Raw genomic sequence first — 20,356 nt, 5'->3', positions numbered from 1 at the left:
TTCTGGAATATATGCAGAGATCAAGAAGGCCACTGTAATTTCATAGCCAGTTCCCCTTAAGCATAAATCTTCAATGATGAAAGGGCGTTAATTTTTCAATTCTCCTTGACAGCTTTCAAGCAGAGTGACAGAAGTAACCCAGTTACAAATAATACACTATTTTCAGTGCCAATGTACATACAATGCTATTAAAACACTGAAACAGCTCAAAATTCTATACTTAGTACCTTCCATTTTTCCTGTCCTTCATTTTTACTGCTTGACTCTAAACAATAACTACTGCCTTAGACTACTCTCCCCATGCATCAATATATTATCCCTCCTGGTGCTGCTGTTGACTATTATTTTCAAAACTTTAAAATCTCCTTCAAACTATTACTTTCAAAACTTTGAAATATCCTTCAAAAAACATTGACACACATTTTAAGGTCAGGGTTTGTATTTGACAAACTTTCTAGTTCCAGATAAAATGACTAATGGTTAAGAATATAGCGAATACATTTTAAGAGAATATATTATTCTGTAGTATATATAGTAGGGGTTGGGGTTTTCCATCAGGCAAAAAAAAATAACTTTTATCACCTTGCCCGGCAAAAGCATAAATCACAGTGTCTCTTTCTTCTCGGGGAAGGGTTGGACCGCTGGAGACGGTCAATCAAAAGCAACTCATGGATATACTGGGGAGGGAGTGATCACCTGTTTTTACCTTCTATAATAGTGGTCCCCAACCTTTCCAGCTTGGCAGCCCTGCAGGGGGGGGGAGAGGAAGTGATTCCATGTGAGCAGCAGGTGCGAGCATGAGCACGCACTGCTCCACTTGCGCAAGCGGTGGGCCTGAGCGGTCCGGTATAGGCCGCAGCCTGGGGGTTGGGGACCCTTTTTTATAAGGTTACAGTCCAATTTGATAAGACTCAATTATCTAAACTAGGTAACAACCAGTTTCAACATTCATTCATGAATGTAGCCTGTACTTTAAATATGTCAAAGTACTGGTATCAGCACAAACATGTTTGCTGGACATATATAGTAATGCATTTATATTGTTAATAAGATTTGTATGTTACTCCATTCTGGACTAGTATCGCTCCAATCCTAGGCTGCATATTTAACTACCGAAACAGCCTTGAGGTACAAACAAGGCAGACACAAGCTACTTTTGTGTTATGGAGGAGACAGGGGAGATTTTCATACTATCCCCTCTCCTACTTTCAATTCTCATTGCTATCCCCCAATTGTATGCTTGGATGGTCTTATTTTCACCCTGCCCTTACCTGGTGCTCTTTTTCCCAAAATCCAGACAATCACTCTGGGATACCCACCCTGGCAGAAATCCAGGCAAGTGGCATCATGGGACAACTGGAATTGCTTTAATACCACATGTACCACAGTATTCCTGGAATTGGAAAAGGCTAGAGAATATTGGCAAAGTGGAGCATGAGGAACAAAGAAGGAAAGCAGGGTGTTAACAACAACCAGATAATACTTCTGGTTACAACAGCAGGTACAAGAGAAAGAACCAAAGCAGATGACACTAAGAAATTTATAATCTAGCTTGAAATCTTGTACAGTAGTGATGAGAAATGCAATGTTGTAACTGTAACCTACCTTCTCCTAGAGTCTGCTTCAGTAAGTCGTGCTTAGCTTGCAGCTTAGTAATAAGGTTACTGCCATTCAAATACTCTTTAAATTTCTGAAGAAGAGAAGAAACAAATCCATTTAACTCGTAAGTAAGATGGACAAAGAATTCTGATAAGACATATACTTTGAGCTAAAAGTAGTCTTCAGTTAAAAACAGCAATTGGGATCAGAGTTGCCATCATTAAGCAACATGCTTGTAAACCATGACATCACATGATCATACCGCTGGTTGTAAATACCACTCATTCAGCACTATCACAAGTCTGAGAGGTCACTGAATGAATGGTTGTTAAGTGAGAACTCTCTCTCTCTCTCTCTCTCTCTCTCTCTCTCCCTCCCTCCCTCTCTCCCTCCCTCCCTCTCTCTTTCTCTCTCTCTCTCTGTTCATTTTCCTCTTAATGTTTTCAGAGTTCTAAATAAGAAAAAAAGACACATTTGTAAGTCTTAAGGAATCAGATTCTGGTTGCACACAGGATTTTTTAAACCTTATTTTCTAGGTCTCCCTCACAATAAAAGGTAGGTAACAGTAATACTCCTGTTTAAGGTCAGAAACCTTTGTATTCACCCATGTAACTCTACAGATGCTAGAAAGAGAGGGAAAGCATGGGGTGAGAGAGGGGAGAAAATGTGTATTAGTTGAAGGAACAGAAATAAGGAGACTCAAAAATGAATACTCACAGCACTAACATTACAAAATATAAATTTCAGTAAGCCCTTTAAATTAAGAAAGTGATATTTGTTATGGCCATATATATTAGTGAAAAGAATTCCATGGATTCAATCTCATGTTCCAATTAAGGCAATAGCTGGGCAGATAGATTTAAGTGCTCTCATTTCTAAGCACTTTGCTGCAATATGTGGCCAGGATTTTGAGTGAAATCACTGTAGTTTAATATTTAAAATATCAACAATTGCTAAATTTCTAAACTATACTGTATATATGTTGAATCATCAGATACAACTAATATAAGGATTGAAATCAACCCTGCTTGGATGTTATTACAATTAAAATGCCCTCCTCCATATTGCTCAAATAACAATCTGCATGACTATACATTAAATCATTACTGCATGTAGTTGTACTGTACACTCATTATCTTCTTCTAAGTCAAGGCCTTGTGATAAAGCACAAGAAGATCAACAAAACAGCATAGGCTTCTCTCTGGCAGAAAGTTGACTTACAGCAAAAATGTCTGCAGAAGAATGAGGTTATTTGAGGAATATTGATGCAGTTTCAACCTGACTTGTTTCAACCTGACTTGTCACATTGTGCTCTGTGAATAAGGGAAAAGTTATCTACGCTACTTAGCTGCCATAATTTTTAGGTATCTCCTGCCTTCATAACCAGAGTAACAAGACTCAATGATTACACAGTTCTTATTTAGTTTAAAAAGATTTCCACCAGTGAAAATCAACGATTATTGTGAAAGAATTCTAAAAAGACGTGAATCTCAGAAATTCCAGTTCTAACTGGGGCAAATCCAGTAGTATGTGGCCAGCAGAATTTACAAAATTCTTCTCAGCTGACTTGCACAATGGAAGGTACTTTCTGGCATGTGGTGGAATATATAAATCAGTGGTTCTCAACCTTTTTAATGCCGCGACCCCAACTGGTCGTAAGTCGAGGACTAAACCGGTCGTAAGTCAAGGACTACCCAACCGGTCGTAAGTCGAGGACTTTCCCTGCCCAGGAGCGCCGCGCATGCGTGGTTCCGCCCCCTGCGCCAGCCGAGCCGTAGCTGGCAAGCGGCAGAGACGGAGCAAGCCGACCACCAGCTGTCCCAGCCCAAGGGAAGTAAGGCACCCACCGGAAAAGGGGGAAAAAATGGCGGACAAAAAAAATGGCGGACAGCCTTGCTTGGTGACCCCCGTGAAATGGTCAATCGACCCCAAATGGGGTCCTGACCCACAGGTTGAGAACCACTGATATAAATAGTCCCTGATTTGGAATTAAAGATCCCGGGAGATTACAGTAGCAGGCCACTTCTATACTGTGAAGGAAACAACATGGATGTGTCCCTGTAACTCACTGGAAATCAACCCTGAGGGGGATTTTACTGTAAATGTTAAAAAAAAAATTCTACATGTTTTAGGATGGCCATATATATTATATCTTTACTTCAAACTCATGAGGACTAATGATAAAAATCCTCCTTCAAACAAGGCACATACAATTCTCAGAACTATTGCACATTAAAAGAACATCCGTGCATACTTGAGAAGGGAAGGGTAAGTTGATGTGAAAATGTCAAAAAATATATAATATGGGCATTCCATTCTTAATATGCAGCTATAACTTTGTGGGATGAATATTTCACTAATGTGTTTTAAAAGTACTGGGCTCCAAATAGACAGAAGATGTTCCTCACAGTAAAGTAGAACATTTCAGTTTCTTGTTGGTTGGCTCTTCTCTTGGCAATGTTTATTTTACTCATGTAAGTCTCTGAAGCAGCTGATTTGATGGACTCAGTTGAGCGACTGTGCTGAAAAGCGTCTGAAACATCAAAATCTTCCACTGTCAGCATGTCTTGCAGTGTCTGCATTGTGGCGTCCAACGTTTTTCGCACCTGCGGGAAATGGGTGTACAGAAAAGCAGAGTGAAAGATACAGTTTGGCACTATAAATGTATAACTTTTGTTACACTGACATTTTTTTTAAACAAATGCTTTTCAGAATTAGGCTCTTAGTTTAACAGGAGGTTCTTGCTTGCAAATGAAAAATATCTGTGCATGACTCAGAGGTAAGTATATTACTATATCTTATGGTTTATGAGAAAAAGTAATATCTCTGAATGCCATTAGAAAAAGTCATAGCATCACACAACCAGGAAGAAAAATCAAACATAACTCTTTAAGAAATTCTTTCAATCATATGGATTTTAAAATGCACTGGAAAGATGCAGTGTTTAACTTTGTACCCTGCAGAGGTTGTGTCAGCTTCTCTACACTTACAGAGTCATTGAAACATAAAATTTAATCAGGACTGCCTGATCTTTTGCATATAATTGTATCCCACTAGATTTATAACACTAGGCCAGTCATAAACAACCCTTTCATTAATGTTCGCATTAAATCAAATGGAAAAGTTTCATATCCAGGAACTGCTTCCTACATTGCCTTTTGTTCTTTAAATTTCTCATCTGCTTCTTTTTTAGGATCAAATAAATTCTATTCAATCACTCAGTCTTCTCCTTCTTTTAGACTCTTTTACTCATTTATATATTTGTTTTGCAATACAATCTTCATTAATTCTCTTGAAAAATACCTCAGTACATCTATTTCTTACTGGTGACTTTATGCTTGCAAATGTCCCTTGTCACAACAAGAATGTTTCTAAATGTTTTTCAAAGTCTTAATACCTATGACTAATTAAATTTGTAAAGCCTCTGAAGTCACAAGCAGAAATTTCTTGAGTAACTACAGCCTCAAAGTGATCCACAATTATTTCTAGTTCAAACAATTAATAATAAGCAATATGTGTAGCAAAATGATTACCAGAATCTCTGTAAAACCATAGCAGATGAGTATTACTAGAATCACAATAATGGAAATGGACACAACTCTAATGGTAAACAAAGTTTTGCAGTGCTCAGTCACAGAACACTATATTTAATTACATTGGCAATATAGCACAGAATCCATGTTCCCATCTTCCTAGATCAAGAGTGTATTAAGATGATTTTACAAATATGAGTTAAATAGAAAATTCAATGGTTCAAATATTACTCTTTGAGTCTGATAAGTAAGACACAGCTTTGCCTCTTGGGATTTTAGTTCACATTCCTTAATCCAAGTAAATGTAGACCTGGTCCTCCTTTGTCTTGCCATATTCATATTCCCTATTGTAAATTTGGGATGTCACATCTATTGTGAAGACACATCACCTTAACCATACAAAATTATCAGAAGAGAGGCTAAGGCTTTGGAAACACCAAAGGGAGATAGCAATTCTTTTTAAGAATAGAAAAGAAAACGTAGTTTAGTAAAACATAGAGTGCAAAGAAGAGCAACAAAGATGATTAGGGGACTGAAGGCTAAAACACATGAAGAAAGGTTGCAGAAACTGGGTACGTCTAGTTTAATGAAAAGAAGGTCTAGGAGTGACATAATAGCAGTCTTCCAATATCTCAGGGGCTGCTATAAAGAAGAGGCAGTCAAGCTATTCTCCAAAGCACCTGAAGGCAGGACAAGAAGGAATGGATGGAAACTAATCAAGGCGAGAAGGAACCTAGAACTAAGGAGAAATTTCCTGACAGTTAGAACAATTAATCAGTGGAACAACCTGCCTCCAGAAGCTGTGAGTGCTCTAACGCTGGAGGTTTTTAAGAAGAGATTGGACAACCATTTGACTGAAATGACATAGGGTTTCCTGCTTGAGCAGAGGGTTGGAATGGAAGACCTCCAATATCCCTTCCAACTCTGTTATTCTGTTATAGCTGAAAACTAATATTAAAATATATGAATGAAAAGTATGATAAAAAAAGATTCCTAAAGCAGTCAGGTCCTAAATAAACAAATGACCATTTGTGGAGCTATTTAGGAATAATTTGACAATTGTGCCTTGCACTCATTAACAGATTAGCTGTTGCATTTTGTACTTCTTGACACTTTTGAAAGAAAGCGCCTTATGATACATATTACAATAGTTACAGATTCTGGATTGAAAACTATTTCTTTATCAAGAAGGTATTAACTATCCAAATGACTTTCAAAATTACTTCAAACCGAAGCATTAGCATAATTTGAGTGAATTGTGCTTATTTACTTACAGTTAAAAACAATTACAGCTCTCACCTCTTCATTCTCTATTTTGAGGGTGGCTAGTCTAGACTGGAGCTGATGGTATCGCATGAGCAACTCCGTCTGAACTGGCTGCTGGGCACTTACTTGACATACCTGTAGAAAGAAAACAAGGCTCTGCAAATTCAATCTAAAGGAGAATATGGCAGAAAAAAAAAATATATTCAGTTAAAGTGCTTTTTTTAACTAATAGAATAATTTCTTTCAGAATCTTACAATGTAACTGTATCACGTATAAAATAATGACAGTAATGACCATTTAGGTCAATATGCCAAAACAACTTTAATATTTCCAAATATTCTGATAGAGATTACATAACTAGTGTTCCAAAAGCAGGATCTGAATTAATCACCCTATAAAAAGGTCTAAATATTAATCGCTTTCTTATGCCTAAGATATAGCAAAAGCCACCTGCTTTTTAATTTATTTCAGTGGTGGAAAGAATTCTCAACGAAGGAATGCACAATGAACAATGAAAGTTCTAGTACAATATATGCCTAAAAAGTTGTAAGTAAAATAGAAAATAGCACTGGTCTAAGCATACTATGAAAATGTGGCCCTAGTTCTAAAATAGGTGAAGAATGATGGCCCCTTTATGATTTGTGGACTTCAACTCTCACTTCTGGCTCAGGAATTCTGAGACTTGAAGTCCACAAGTCATAAAAGGACTATTGTTCCCCACCTCTGTTCTAAAAGAAGAAAAAAGAATTCCAGTAACTACAATGCCGCTTCAAAGCTAACAAATGAAACACAAATGCTATTGAAGCTCATTCATTCTAATACACAAGAAGCATTACATCTGAAGGAAAGGTGCATTATGAAGCAACATGAACCATTTCTAATTACATACCTCATCCCCCATGTGAGGCTGGTAGTCAAACTTCAGCGGAGGACAGAAGACCTGGTTGCACATGTCCATAACTGTATGTTTGTCACTTCGTGCATCCAGGTTGTCTACAGCATTTTCAATTATGTCCAACCCTTCATGGCGTGAGGTTTCTAGATTGTATTCAGCAGAAAGATATGTTCTGAATGTCCGTGCTAGACTAGCATGGAATCCCAGGTCACAGCACTAAGGAAAAAAAAACAACAAGCTTAAACCACAGATCATACAAATTATTTCTAGGTAGAATAACAGGTTCTTCACTTGAAGAAATATTAAGTAGCTATGTGTTATTTGCTTGTTTAAAAGAATATCCAATCTTTTCATTTAGGAGATCAAAGCTTTAGGAGATCAAAGCTCAACAACCCAGACAGGCTGGGCTGAGAGTCAGTGACAGGCCAAAAGCATCCAGGGGGCTGCTATGGTTAGGAGTGGCCTAGAACTCAGATAATTTGGGGGCCAAACCAACACCTTAACATTACACCACGTTGGCTTTTCATTCTACACTTCAATATATTTTATTGTTCATTATACAGTATATATGGTTCTATGCTGAAAAAAGGACACTAGCACTGACTTAAGTAATACAAATAAGATTAAAGATAAAAATTAATGGAATGGTAAGAAATCTAAAGGTATCCGATCAACAATGCAATGTAAATACTTTTATAAGACTAGAAATGGACATGACTAAGGTCCACTTTCTCATTTGACTGACTCTTCAATAAAATAAATTCCAAAATTACTGCAGTACAAATGAGAATTGATTTATCTGATCTTATGCCTCATTGCAACTCAAAAGTGCAAGAATTAGCATTTGATTAAGTATTTCCATCAACCAGAATGATCTACTGCAACTCTTCTATAGCCAGCAACATCCATAATTCCAGAGACTTTGGTGGGAACTATGGTGGGCTTTGTAAAACACTGAAGTCACTCATAACTTTATTACATCTATATTCATCCATCCATTCATTCATTTTGCCCATAAAGTGAGCAGCAGGAAACATGACAGTGTAATAAGAACATCATTACTATAATGTAAAATGTTTTCTAGGCATTACATGACAGGGTCTTCTGATATTTTATTCTGGGAAATAGAACAATTTTACAAACAAACAACAGGTTGTTTTATTAGAGCAGAGGTGTCAAACTGCCGGCCCGCGGGCTGGACACGTCACGCGGAAGCCATGCCTACCCCATTGTCGGCAATGGCAAAACTGTTCCGCAATGTCACGTGACGTCGCGAGTTTGACATGTCTGTATTAGAGAAATATGGTTAGAAATAAATGCATCTGGGTTTTACACACTTCTCCTGAATTTAATAGATCTCTGCGTTTTAAAGGACTTTTCATTTGCATTCATGGATTAATGAAGGAAAATATTTGTAGCTCAGGGTTGAAATGATGGTGTTACCTAGTTAGGGTAATGAAATGTCTGCAAGAAAACAAGCAAGCTCAGAGAACACCAAGGACCCCTCATTCATGGATTAGCCATCACTCCCTCTTGTATGTTTTAGAGGCCTCAAACCTTCATTTCCACCAAATTTAGCCTGCATTACCACAGTTGAAAATAGCAATAGCACCGCTAGCCACATACTTCCGATCTGAGAAGGCCTCAAGACCTGCAGTACCTAATTTAAAAGGTATCACTTTACAGCCAAGCCCAAAGTAGACTAAACTTCCCACATCAAAACAGAGTCTTTCAGCCACACAAATGCCTGCCTTGAGTAATTTTCAAAGCCACAAACCAAATGTCAATTTTTTCAGATGAACGTGGGAGACACAAATGTAGCTGTTTATAAAGTGAAGAAAATATGGGGGTCATTTAGCTAGCAATTGTCTTCTGAACCCTTAAATATTAAACTCAGGCACACCCCATGTTTTGAGTTTAATTAAACTTGTCACAATTTTTATAATATACCAATGCAGGACCAGGCGTGACAGTTTGAACCCATTGTTACTTTTATTTCAATTTTGTGTATTAATACAGCTAGTCCTCCACTTTCAACAGTTCCTTTAGTGACCGTGTGAAGTTAAAACAGCACTGAAAATAGTCACTTATGACCATTTTTCACACTTATGACCGTTGCAGTATCCCCATGATCACATGATCCAAATTTGGATGCTTGGCAACTGACTCATATTTATGACGGTTGCAATGTCCCAGGGTCATATGATCACCTTTTGCAACCTTCTGACAAGCAAAGTCAATGAGGAAGCCTGATTCACTTAACAACCATGTTACTAAATTAACAACTGCAGTGATTCAGTTAACAAATGTGACAAGAAAAGTCGTAGAATGGGGCAAAACTCACTTAAAAAATTTCTCACTTAGCAACATGAATTTTGGGCTCAACGGATGGAAACTAACTAAAGAGAGAAGCAACCTAAAGCTAAGGAGAAATTTCCTGACAGAACAATTAATCAGTGGAACCACCTGCCTCCAGAAGCGGTGAATGCTCCAACACTGGAGGTTTTTAAGAAGAGACTGGACAGCCATTTGTCCGAAATGGTATAGGGCACGGGTGTCAAACTCACCACGTCACGTGATGTGTCGTGACGTATCACAACTCTTTTTGCATTGCCGGCAATGGGGTGGGCACGGCTTCGGTATGATGAAACCGGCCCACGGGCCGGCAGTTTGACACCCCTGGTATAGAGTTTCCTGCCTGAGCAGGAGGTTGGACTAGATGTCCTCCAAGGTCCCTTCCAACATTATTGTTGTTGTTGTTGTTGTTACTACTACTACTACTACTACTACTACTACTATTATTATTATTATTATTATTATTATTATTATTATTATTATTATTATTATTATTAAATCTGAGCCCAAGTTGAGAACTATCTGTAAGGACAGGATGGTTGCTTTCCCCATCAGTATAAAATTATTAATATGAATATTACATTCTCCTCTATTACACTCAAAAAACATGTTGCTTTTTAAGACCGGCAACATTCAATCAATAGGGAAAAAAACAATAACTCTGTACAGCAATTTCCCCTAGGAAGCATTTATTCCTCTTGGCTTTGTGCACATGTATGATTCTTTTCGTCAGGAGTTCTGAGATGCTCTGACTCTACAGAGAGAAAATAATTTCCCATGAACTTAGCTATTTATTTACCCATCCATCCTTTACCAATCTAATCTGCCAGGCTTTGACTTTATCTAAACAATCCTGAAAGTAAAAGTGTCTTTAACAAATGATGTACAATGAAATACATTCTTGTTGATGCACCGTTTCCATCTAGCACACAGGATTAGGAAAGATTTCTCTGTAGGCTATTGTCAGGGTAGGTATGTGCAGGCTGATTCACCTTTTCAATGTTTGTACTGCTGGTTGTACCCAAAAAGTAATAGCAGGACCAGGAATAAATTAAAATCGAAGTATCTTTCATATCAAGCTTTTGATTCAAAGGCAAAAAAGGTAATTTGCAGTGAGTGTAGTCTCACACTTGGATTATGGGTCGCACAAACTATAATTAAGCATGATATCTGAATTGAGCTGATAAGCCACCTATCAAAATAAGTGTCTGGGTGTCTGTGTCTCTGTGTGTGTGTGTTATTTTGTTTTGTTCACCAGTATTTCAAGCTCTGCTTTTAAAGCCTGTTATAATGCTAATAGGGGATATATCACACTGGCTATGGATTATGGGAATTAAAACCTAAGACATAAGGGCAACAGCAGGTAGGGGAAAAGCTAATCTACATCCACCATTTGTAATTCAAAATATACATGCTATGAAATTACAAGTAGCTCCTTGCTTTTTAGGGAGGCAAGGAGAAACCAAGTACTGAAAGTTCTCTTCTTATATTCATTGTGACTTCTGGATACATATAGCATCTCTATTTTACACCCATTTTGTTTGTTTTTCTTATGATTCATGCAGACCTTTTTAGTTGAACCAGGTACTTTTGCTCATCATAGCCACTAAGACTATATTTATGTCTAATTTTACAAATGGAAAACAAACAATGGTGGGTGGGTCCTTTCTGTTTGCCTGATTAAACATCATGTTTATGTTAGTAGAGAAGAACTCGTGAAAAATCGTTTTCCTTATAAATGTAAGTAAAGCTGACTTCTAAACTCCTCTTCTGATAGCAGGAATGGGTCATAGTAATAGGTTCAAATGGATTATTATAACACCATTTGTTTGTTATGGTTCTGCATTTTAGAACTAATATATTTTTAATTCTTTATTTTTATAAAGTAATGTTTAGGGGGGTAATATTAAAAGATGACGCTCAGCTGCGGTGTAAAACACAACTCTCATCTGCTATCTGAAGTGATCAAGGCAACTCATTCCAAGCCAATATGCAGAGTTTTAAGCAAAAATGCTGAAATATGTAAGATGATAATGCAAGTACTAGAAGTTCTTATTGATTCCCTAAGGCAGGGGTCCCCAACCCCTGGTCCATGGACCAACCCCAGTCTGTGGCATGCCAGAAACTGGCCCACGCAAACAAGTGAAGCCCCGGGATGCAGGCAGCACATGAAATCATGTCCCTGTGGAAAACCCTTTCTCCACGGAACTGGTCCCTGGTGCCCAAAAGGTTGGGGACCGCTGACCTAAGAGATGAAATATTTCTTATATTAATATATTTTGACACGGTGTATAATGTTCTTCTGACACACACTACTCATGTGAAAATCAGGCCGAAGTGCCTTTTCTTCAGGAAAGCTGAAATTAATAGCAATAGCACTTAGACTTATATACCGCTTCACAATGCTTTACAGCCCTATCTAAGCGGTTTACAGAGTCAGTATATTATCCCCAAAAATCTGGGTCCTCATTTTACTGACCTCAGAAGGATGGAAGACTGATTAAGATATATGCAAGATACATAAGCTTAATAATAGGAAGGAAGGAAGGAAGGAAGGAAGGAAGGAAGGAAGGAAGGAAGGAAGGAAGGAAGGAAGGAAGGAAGGAAGGAAGGAAGGAAGGAAGGAAGGAAGGAGAGAAGGAGCAGTTGACTAGCAATGAGGTGGATAGAGTCAATTAAAATGACAATTGATATACTATTGAATAACCTAAAAGGGCCAGGGTGGGAACAGATCATCTTAGAGGTTGTCAGCGTATTGGCTGATAAGAGTCATCAAAGACTTGATGATGCATAACATTCAATGATACAATTAATGATTTAGAGGAATAATTAAAGGAAATTAATTTTCAGCCATTTAAAACATTGTACACATTTGAGATTAAAGATCATTGTTTTTATTACTTTTTAATGACTTGTGTTTATCTAGAATCCAATTTGTATTTCACCAGCAAGATGATAACCCTTGTTGCAAGTTATAATTTGATTCAGTGCATGTTTAAAGTTGGCAGAAAACTTATTTGAAATGCCTGATCAAACAAAAGCATGAACGTGTGTAGTGTTCTAATTCTGAACTATCTGCAGACTTTCAATGAGCTACAAAAGAAAGGATTTTAGATGCAAAAATCCTACTCTCCAATAATCAATGAGACAACTCATATCTTATTTTTCACTGTGGATTTTAAGAATCTTTTGGTAGTTTTGTGGGCAGTTCACAAATTAAAGTTTGATCTACAAAGTTGAGAAATAGTACCTAGCATTAGGAATAAAAGTTATCTTTCTTATTTCCTGTAAGCGTCTGTCTTATCAACCCTAATTTAAAACTTCCACTCTTTTATCTTTCTTCCAATATATAACAATTATTACCCTCAGTTTTGTTTGGACACTATTATCACCTCTCTCTGTTCTTGCCTGACAGCATTTTTATGTGCTATACTCAGTCTTCATCTGCTTGGCTCAAATTGGTCTCTCACTTCACTGTAATCAGTTGGAAAAAAGTCATAGTCAGCATAAAATATTTTGATAAATAAAATATATAAACGAACGTAGAACTGTACAGCTCAAAGCATCTATGACCCCTCTAAATCCATCAGTAGCTGAAAACTCTGCATGTCTGAATATATTTCTACTTCTATTGCTTTTAAGAAACCACTGGGAGATGGAAAGCATCAAGATATGAATCCATAGACAAATAGGTCCTGCATGCTAAATACATTAGCAATTGATCATAAATTAAGACGGCATCACTGCATGACCACAGTCTAGAATGCAATCATTTTCATTGGAAATGACATTGCTGTAAAAGAGAATCACTTTGGTACTCACATCAATTAGATCGGAAACATCGTGGATGTAGTATTTACTGACTGCTGCATTTGTGGCTGCTAGGTTCAGCAGATAATCATTCCTAGCTTTAGTGCACTTGAGCTTGTTTTCAGAATATTTTGCTTGCCTCTGAAAAACAAGATTCAAACAAAATGTATTCAGTTTCCCAATCCTCATATTTTATTTTTCCCCAAATTCAGGCTCTTAGAACATAAAAATATCGCATTGGATCAGACTACAGCGCATCTAGTCCAGCATTCTGTGGCCAACCATAGGTCAGAGGGAAGCCGCCAATCAAAGCGTGGGAATAGCAATTCCTTTCTGCTGTGGTTTCTTGAGGCCATGCCATCCCTGATGTTGGGGTTATATATAGCCATAATGACTGATAGCCATTGATGGCTTTATACTGTATGAATTTTTAAAGAGAAGCACTCTTTACTGATGTGCTAGTTACATTTTAACGGAAAAAAAACCCCACAGGATAATTTACAACTGCTATTTCTTCTGAATATAGAATAGAATTCTTTATTAGTATAGAATTCTTTATTGGCCAAGTGTGACTGGACACACAAGGAATTTGTCTCCGGTGCATAAGCATAAGCATATTTCTGGCACATATTTCCAATAGAGTTAACTACTTGACAGGCAGGTTTCAATTTTTGTACTATGTATATAAAGTACAGCTTGAATATTTGTCACCATATCAAGAAATGTTTGGCAGCTTCCCCCCATTAAGTAGTAAGCGAGGTTTAAAGCTGTTTTAGAATTCAAATATAGCTGAGATTTTTTTCTGCAGAGTTAAGATAACAGCATCCAGCATAGTGCACCACTGTGTATATCATCTGCTTCTTTCTGAAGACATATTCAAACATTCAATGAATAATCATCCATGTAAATGAATGGAAATTTATGTAAAACGGCCATATGTCAAAACAGGCCTTTCTGCATTAGGTCTCTGGATCCTAGTTCATAACAAACATGGTACATGAAAATAAAGTCAGAGTATCTGAAAAACAGTTTTAGCATAGGGCATATGCAGAGTCATCAAACAACCACTTTGCTAACAACCAAATGCTAACTTTGTTCGATTTGTTGTTGCTGAAAGTTAAGAAAGAAATATTTGTTAATTAAATCTGCAATGAGCAGCAAGTTTAAGATTAACAATGTCTCAGAATTCAGAAGTGGACTGGTAGACAAAAAGATAAAAATTCCTTACCCAAATGGTTAATAGAATATTATTTGTGTAAATATCCTAAACTTTCAATGCCACCTAATAGTATGTCTGAGTTCACACCTCATACTACATTACTGTTTGCTTTCAAGTAGTAAACCACTCAATTCAAAACCATGGTTTTCTACAGCTCCTCCTAAATGCAACTGTGGCTTAGCTAGATGGGCAAAGTAGGGCATGATGTAGGCATTAATGTGAAAAGACAACCACCAAAATATAAAGAAACATAAAAAATAAAGCATTATTAAGAATAAAATGAACAGGAAGAAAACAAATAATACAAACTGGAAGTGAACATATAAATAAATAAAGAGAATCCATTAAAAAATAATAGCAACATGTTTTGGCAGCCACTCTCCTGCTGCTGAGACAGTAAGTTGCAAAAATGTGAATGGCACCAGCAATTATGGCATGCTAATTCTGATAAGAAATCAGATTTATCCTCCAGTAAAAGCCACATGGCATCAATCGATTCAGCGTTTAAATCTCCGCTCCTTAGATCCAGTTGGTCAGGATATGATTTTATTTCTGTAGCTATGACATATATATCCAAGAGATAGTAATTCTGATAATTAAAAAGTTGTACAACTATTTAGTTTTAAATCATTATAGCACATTATTTCTGAAATGAGTACATAGGTCAGTGATGGTTTTATATCCAGGAAGTTTGTAATCACTGATGTGCATGATGTTTTATAAGATCTACCACTTATCTCAAAAAATAAATTCTCCCAGCCACTGTCTTATGAAGGCCTCATAGGCCTTCTAGAAGAAGGTAAAAATGTTTGGAAAGGATGTTAGACCCAATATTCCCTTTTTTTGTAAGTGTTTTTAATTTGGTTAAGAAAAGTTAATATTAATACATTTTATTCTCATTATTAAGCAGTACACAATGATTTTCTTAATGCAGTTAACATAGCAGAAGTTCCAGTTTAGGTAACTGTTAATATACATAGGACTTTAAAAAATATTCTAGCATTTTTTTCTCTTTTGCCATTGTAAAATGACATTTAGAAATGGTGCTTGGGGAATTATCAGTGGTACTATTAGATGTAAAGTTGATAACTGGATAAAAGAAGTTGCTGCAATCTATACATTTGCACATATACATATACACATACATACAATACTTGTTTTTAAGAAGAAATACAAATATTTTGAATATCCACCCTCAGAATGACATCCACCCTCAGAATGACATCCACCCCCAGAATGACATTCGTACAGATAAAGGGATCTATTGGAGTAATTAGTTTTCAGGGCATATGGTCTACCACTACATGACAACTGCTTGTTTGATATTTTCATTTGATTAATAGCTGAAGTGTCAGAAACATTGGCTCTGCTCATTAAATCAGCCTTTCGTGAACTACAGACATAAAAGGCTCTTTTCAATGTACCCAGCACTCTTCTTACACCCCTTGGCTACCATTATACAAATACCAGTAAGTAAAAACAAAAGTTAAATAAGATAAGGAGTCAAGGACCCAAGACATAAATCTCTGTTTCCATTTGTTTGACTCTTCTCGGATGCAGTTAAAGATCTCTTTGCCTGTATGTTAAAAATTGATAGAATCCTGAGGGAACATTTTCATTTCTGATCATTTCAAGGTAGAAATGATTCAGAATAGGAATAGGAATAAGAGTAGGAATAGAAATAGGAATAGGAGTAGGAATAGAATAGAATAGAATAGAATTGAATTAAATTAAATTAAATTAAATTGAATTGAATAATGAATATCATTTCTGTAATGCAATCTATTTCCTGCCATGGTAATTTTTTGTGTTTTGGGGTACTTGCAAGAAATTTTAAGACAGAAAAACATTTACAAACATTATTCTCATTCAGGAATATGCAAAGCTATCTGACCAACAGTTCCCTAATGATCCCCTGCTCTGCCTATAGACATAACCTTTTCACTGTGATTGCTATATTTGCCATTAGCAAGTTGGCACCTCAGAGCAGCTCACACCAGAACAGCTTATTCTTACCCCAGTACAGCTTATTCTAACTTGACGTTTTCCAGATAATTTGGAACTGAAGTCCAAATATCCCAAGTCATTGGGGAGTTCCAACCCATTTTGTAGGCATCAACATGAGGAAGACTGCTACAGAGCAACATCCTTGGTGCAAAGATTACTGGTTCAGATAGCATTCTACTGTAAGCAACTCTTCCTGGTTTCATTATCAATCCACCTTAGAAGAGATTATGTTATGAGTCAGCTCTCTCTTGTTTGTTTAATGGCATTTATGGTATAAATGTAGACTGTCATTTTTGTTATGAATGTAACTGTTACTCTTTGCTTCAACTTTAATTATATATATTGGGTGTGTAAGCTGCTCAAAATCAATATCGGTTCCAGCAGCATATAAACCCAGTAAAGTAAATATAATTAAAAGGAAGGAAACAAATTATATATAAAAATTATTTATATTAAGCAAGGGCATTTTAAAATGCAAGGGCATTTATTTTTCAGTGTGAAGATAGCTGTAATTCTTTAAAGTAGTTTCTGTAACACTAAGATTTTCCAAGGATATTTCTTCTTTATTGCTAATATATCTGATTCAAAGGAAAAGCATTGTGAATTATAACTTATTAGACATAGTGGCAATTATTATCAGCCTTAGATCATTATTTTGTCTGCAATGTCATTGCCAAACATCTGATTTTTATTTTATTTTTTACGGTCCTGTAATCCCTTAATTCGGGGTAGAGTCAGGATGACTGAATGGAGTTGAGTGTTTACTAGCCGGATACCCTTCCTGATGTCTACATGGAGTTTGCAGCAGATATTTTCTCTTCAAGCTCTGAGAGAGAAACATCTGCCGCTACCCAGGATTGAACTCTTAGCCTTCCGAATGGGAGGCGAGCATCTTCAACACTAGACCACCACGTCACTCTCAGAAAGACATCTGATAAGCTTTTCAAAAATGTCCCAAATTTGTATTTATGAAGACTGACTAAAATGTCCAGCCTCTTCTTTTATGATTACAATAAAGAAGTAGCTCGACCATGAAATTTCAACCTCCTTGGCACTTTCGACAGCATTTACATTAGGGCAGTTCTGCAGACCTATCTCTAATCTTAATTTCAAGGAATTATAACTTGAAGATATTGAACAGAATATTCTATTGACTATCTCACTTCTCCCAGGAATGGAATGGAATGGAATAGAATAGAATAGAATAGAATAGAATAGAATAGAATAGAATAGAATAGAATAGAATAGAATAGAATAGAATAGAATACTTGAAAGGGATCTCGGAGGTCTTCTTCTTAGATGGTCTTCAGGCCCACCATCTGTAGGGCTGAAGTTTTTATGTGGAGAGCAAAGAGAATTTTCATTAGAGATGGAAGATCCAAGGAGAATCCAGCCATAACTGAAAGTCCATAACTTTGAGAAAATACTCTAATTTATACTTAGAATATGGCCATGCATGCTCGTCGCACCACAATCCAGCACAAGATTCTTCTTTTGCTCTTCAGTCTTGAAAGACAATCAGTGGCTCTCTCAAGGTTAACTGCTGTTGGCAGCATGGGAGGGAAAGTACACATTAACATATGGTGTTTCCTATTCCTTTCATTTCTATGGTTGGCGAGGCAAGGATGTAATAGTTAGGCAATAGCTGAAATATTTCTCACATCTAGCTAATAGGGAAAAATAGTTCCTAAACTGAGAATGCCCTTCAAGTCCAAGGCTCATGATTTTTTAAAAAAATGGTCAACTGCACATCTGTTACTCTGACTAAATCTGGATTGCTGGAATGCTGCCTGCCTGCCTGCCTGAATTCTTCTGTGCATTTTCACTTAAGATCTTGAGACTCCTATATATTAGCTGCTCTTTTTACCGCCTGTTAGCTGTGGAAAAGTGCCAGAAAGACGGCACGTAGCTGGAGTTTTGAGTCAGGCAGGCACCATTCAACAGGAAGGAGAGCCTGGGGGTAAATTGTGGAGCATTTCCACAGAGAGGGGTACATTACCTCATCAAGACCTGATGTGCTGAACCGTTAAGGAGGAAAGAACAACCTGTCAAGGAAAAAACCTTCAGAAAGAGAGATAAAAGAAGCAAAACAGCTTTTAAGGTTTTTTCTTAGGCTAAGATTTCTAGAACCAACAATCATTTGTTAGTATTATTTGTTAGATTCAGGGCTTTTTTTGTCATAGAACGCCCAGAACTGAGTTCTGGCACCTTTTTTGGATGGAACCTTGTAGGGTAGGCAAGGTGGGTTGTATAACATGTGTGAGTTTCGGCACCTTTTTTTTTTTTTTTTTTTTACAAAAGAAGCACTGGTTAGATTTATATCCAATCTTCATTGACCAACACACCTACCTCTAATTTTATCTCCCCCAAACCCTATGAGTTTAGTTAGGCTGACAGAGAGAAAAGAATAGCACAAAGCCACACAATAAATGTTCATGACCAAAGGGAGATCTGTCTTTCTCCAGTAGCAAACTAACATCTTAACCACTATGTTACACAGGCTGTTCTAGACACTTTACTACCTGTGATCAATTACATGCTGATTATGATGTGATTAATTACAGTTATTTATTTATTTATTCATTCATTCATTCACTTATGATTTATTTACACTCTGGACGGTGTACAATTTAATCAATAAAATTAAGCATGAAACACAGAATATTACATCTACTGTGTTGTAGAACACTGTATTATATATTCATATAATGTTTCCCCAACCACTGCAATATAGTCCATAATGCACTGGACACCACACTTTACTACTCTCCTTTAATCCCCTATTCATGTATCCACAGGAGATCTTCATCAATAAATCAATAGTGAAATGGGTGAGATAAGAACTAGAAATATTTGATACTCAGCCACATCCCAACAATATATTCCTCTGTTCATTTTTGCCAATAGCCCACCACATGGAAAGCATGTCATTCTACTCACCTTTTCCTTCATCTTTTCAATCTTCTTAACAGAGCTGCGGCGCTGAGGCCTATCTTCATGCCGCAGCAGGTTCACGCTGATGTCCCCTGCTTTGTTGAACTGCTTCTCTTCCTGCTTCTCAGCTTCCTTCAGCTTGCTTTCAGCACTGATACTCTCAGCATGATACATGTGATAGGTCTTCATCACCTAAGATGAGGAAAGAACAACCGTTGGCACATGGAATGAGTCTTTCATTCAAAAGTTAATGGAGGTGTATTAATGGTGGCTAGTTAATAAGGAGGCCATGAGGGTCTGGATGGGGAGGAACAGACTCAGGCTCAACCCATCCAAGACCGAGTGGCTGTGGCTACCAGCGCCTCGGCATAGTCAGCTGATTCCATCGCTGACTATAGGGGGCGAAACTTTGGCCCCCTCGGATCGGGTCCGCAACTTGGGTGTTCTCCTGGATTCGCGGCTGACACTGGATGACCAGCTGGCGGCCGTGACCAGGGGAGCGTTTTATCAGGTTTGCCTGATTCACCAGTTGCGGCCCTTTCTGGACCGGGACGCCTTACGCACGGTCACTCATGCCCTTGTCACTTCCCGCCTGGACTACTGCAATGCTCTCTACATGGGGCTCCCCTTGAGGAGCACCCGGAGGCTCCAGCTAGTTCAAAATGCGGCCGCGCGGGCGGTGTTGGGAGGGACTCGTCGCTCCCATGTTACACCGCTTTTGCGCGAGCTGCATTGGC

At 37.5% G+C, this 20,356-nt stretch overlaps 1 protein-coding gene across 1 annotated transcript in view; it reads right to left on the bottom strand.

The window, feature by feature from the left end:
- The window catches only part of SRGAP3 (SLIT-ROBO Rho GTPase activating protein 3), a 95,227-nt gene that overhangs the window by 40,071 nt on the left and 34,800 nt on the right, over window positions 1-20,356 (bottom strand). Inside the window, exons 4-9 of the mRNA XM_015821262.1 lie at window positions 19,626-19,811; window positions 13,472-13,600; window positions 7,289-7,510; window positions 6,432-6,533; window positions 4,008-4,205; window positions 1,606-1,690 (exon numbers count right to left, since the gene is read on the bottom strand). Coding sequence (XP_015676748.1) covers window positions 1,606-1,690; window positions 4,008-4,205; window positions 6,432-6,533; window positions 7,289-7,510; window positions 13,472-13,600; window positions 19,626-19,811 — 922 coding nt within the window. The remainder of the gene's footprint in view (window positions 1-1,605; window positions 1,691-4,007; window positions 4,206-6,431; window positions 6,534-7,288; window positions 7,511-13,471; window positions 13,601-19,625; window positions 19,812-20,356) is intronic.

Source organism: Protobothrops mucrosquamatus, unplaced genomic scaffold (assembly GCF_001527695.2).
Source record: "Protobothrops mucrosquamatus isolate PMUCROS unplaced genomic scaffold, P.Mucros_1.0 scaffold1290, whole genome shotgun sequence".
Classification (NCBI taxonomy): Eukaryota; Metazoa; Chordata; class Lepidosauria; order Squamata; family Viperidae; genus Protobothrops; species Protobothrops mucrosquamatus.
The sequence above is the reverse complement of the archived record's forward strand: the minus strand, read 5'-3'. Positions and strand labels throughout refer to the sequence as shown.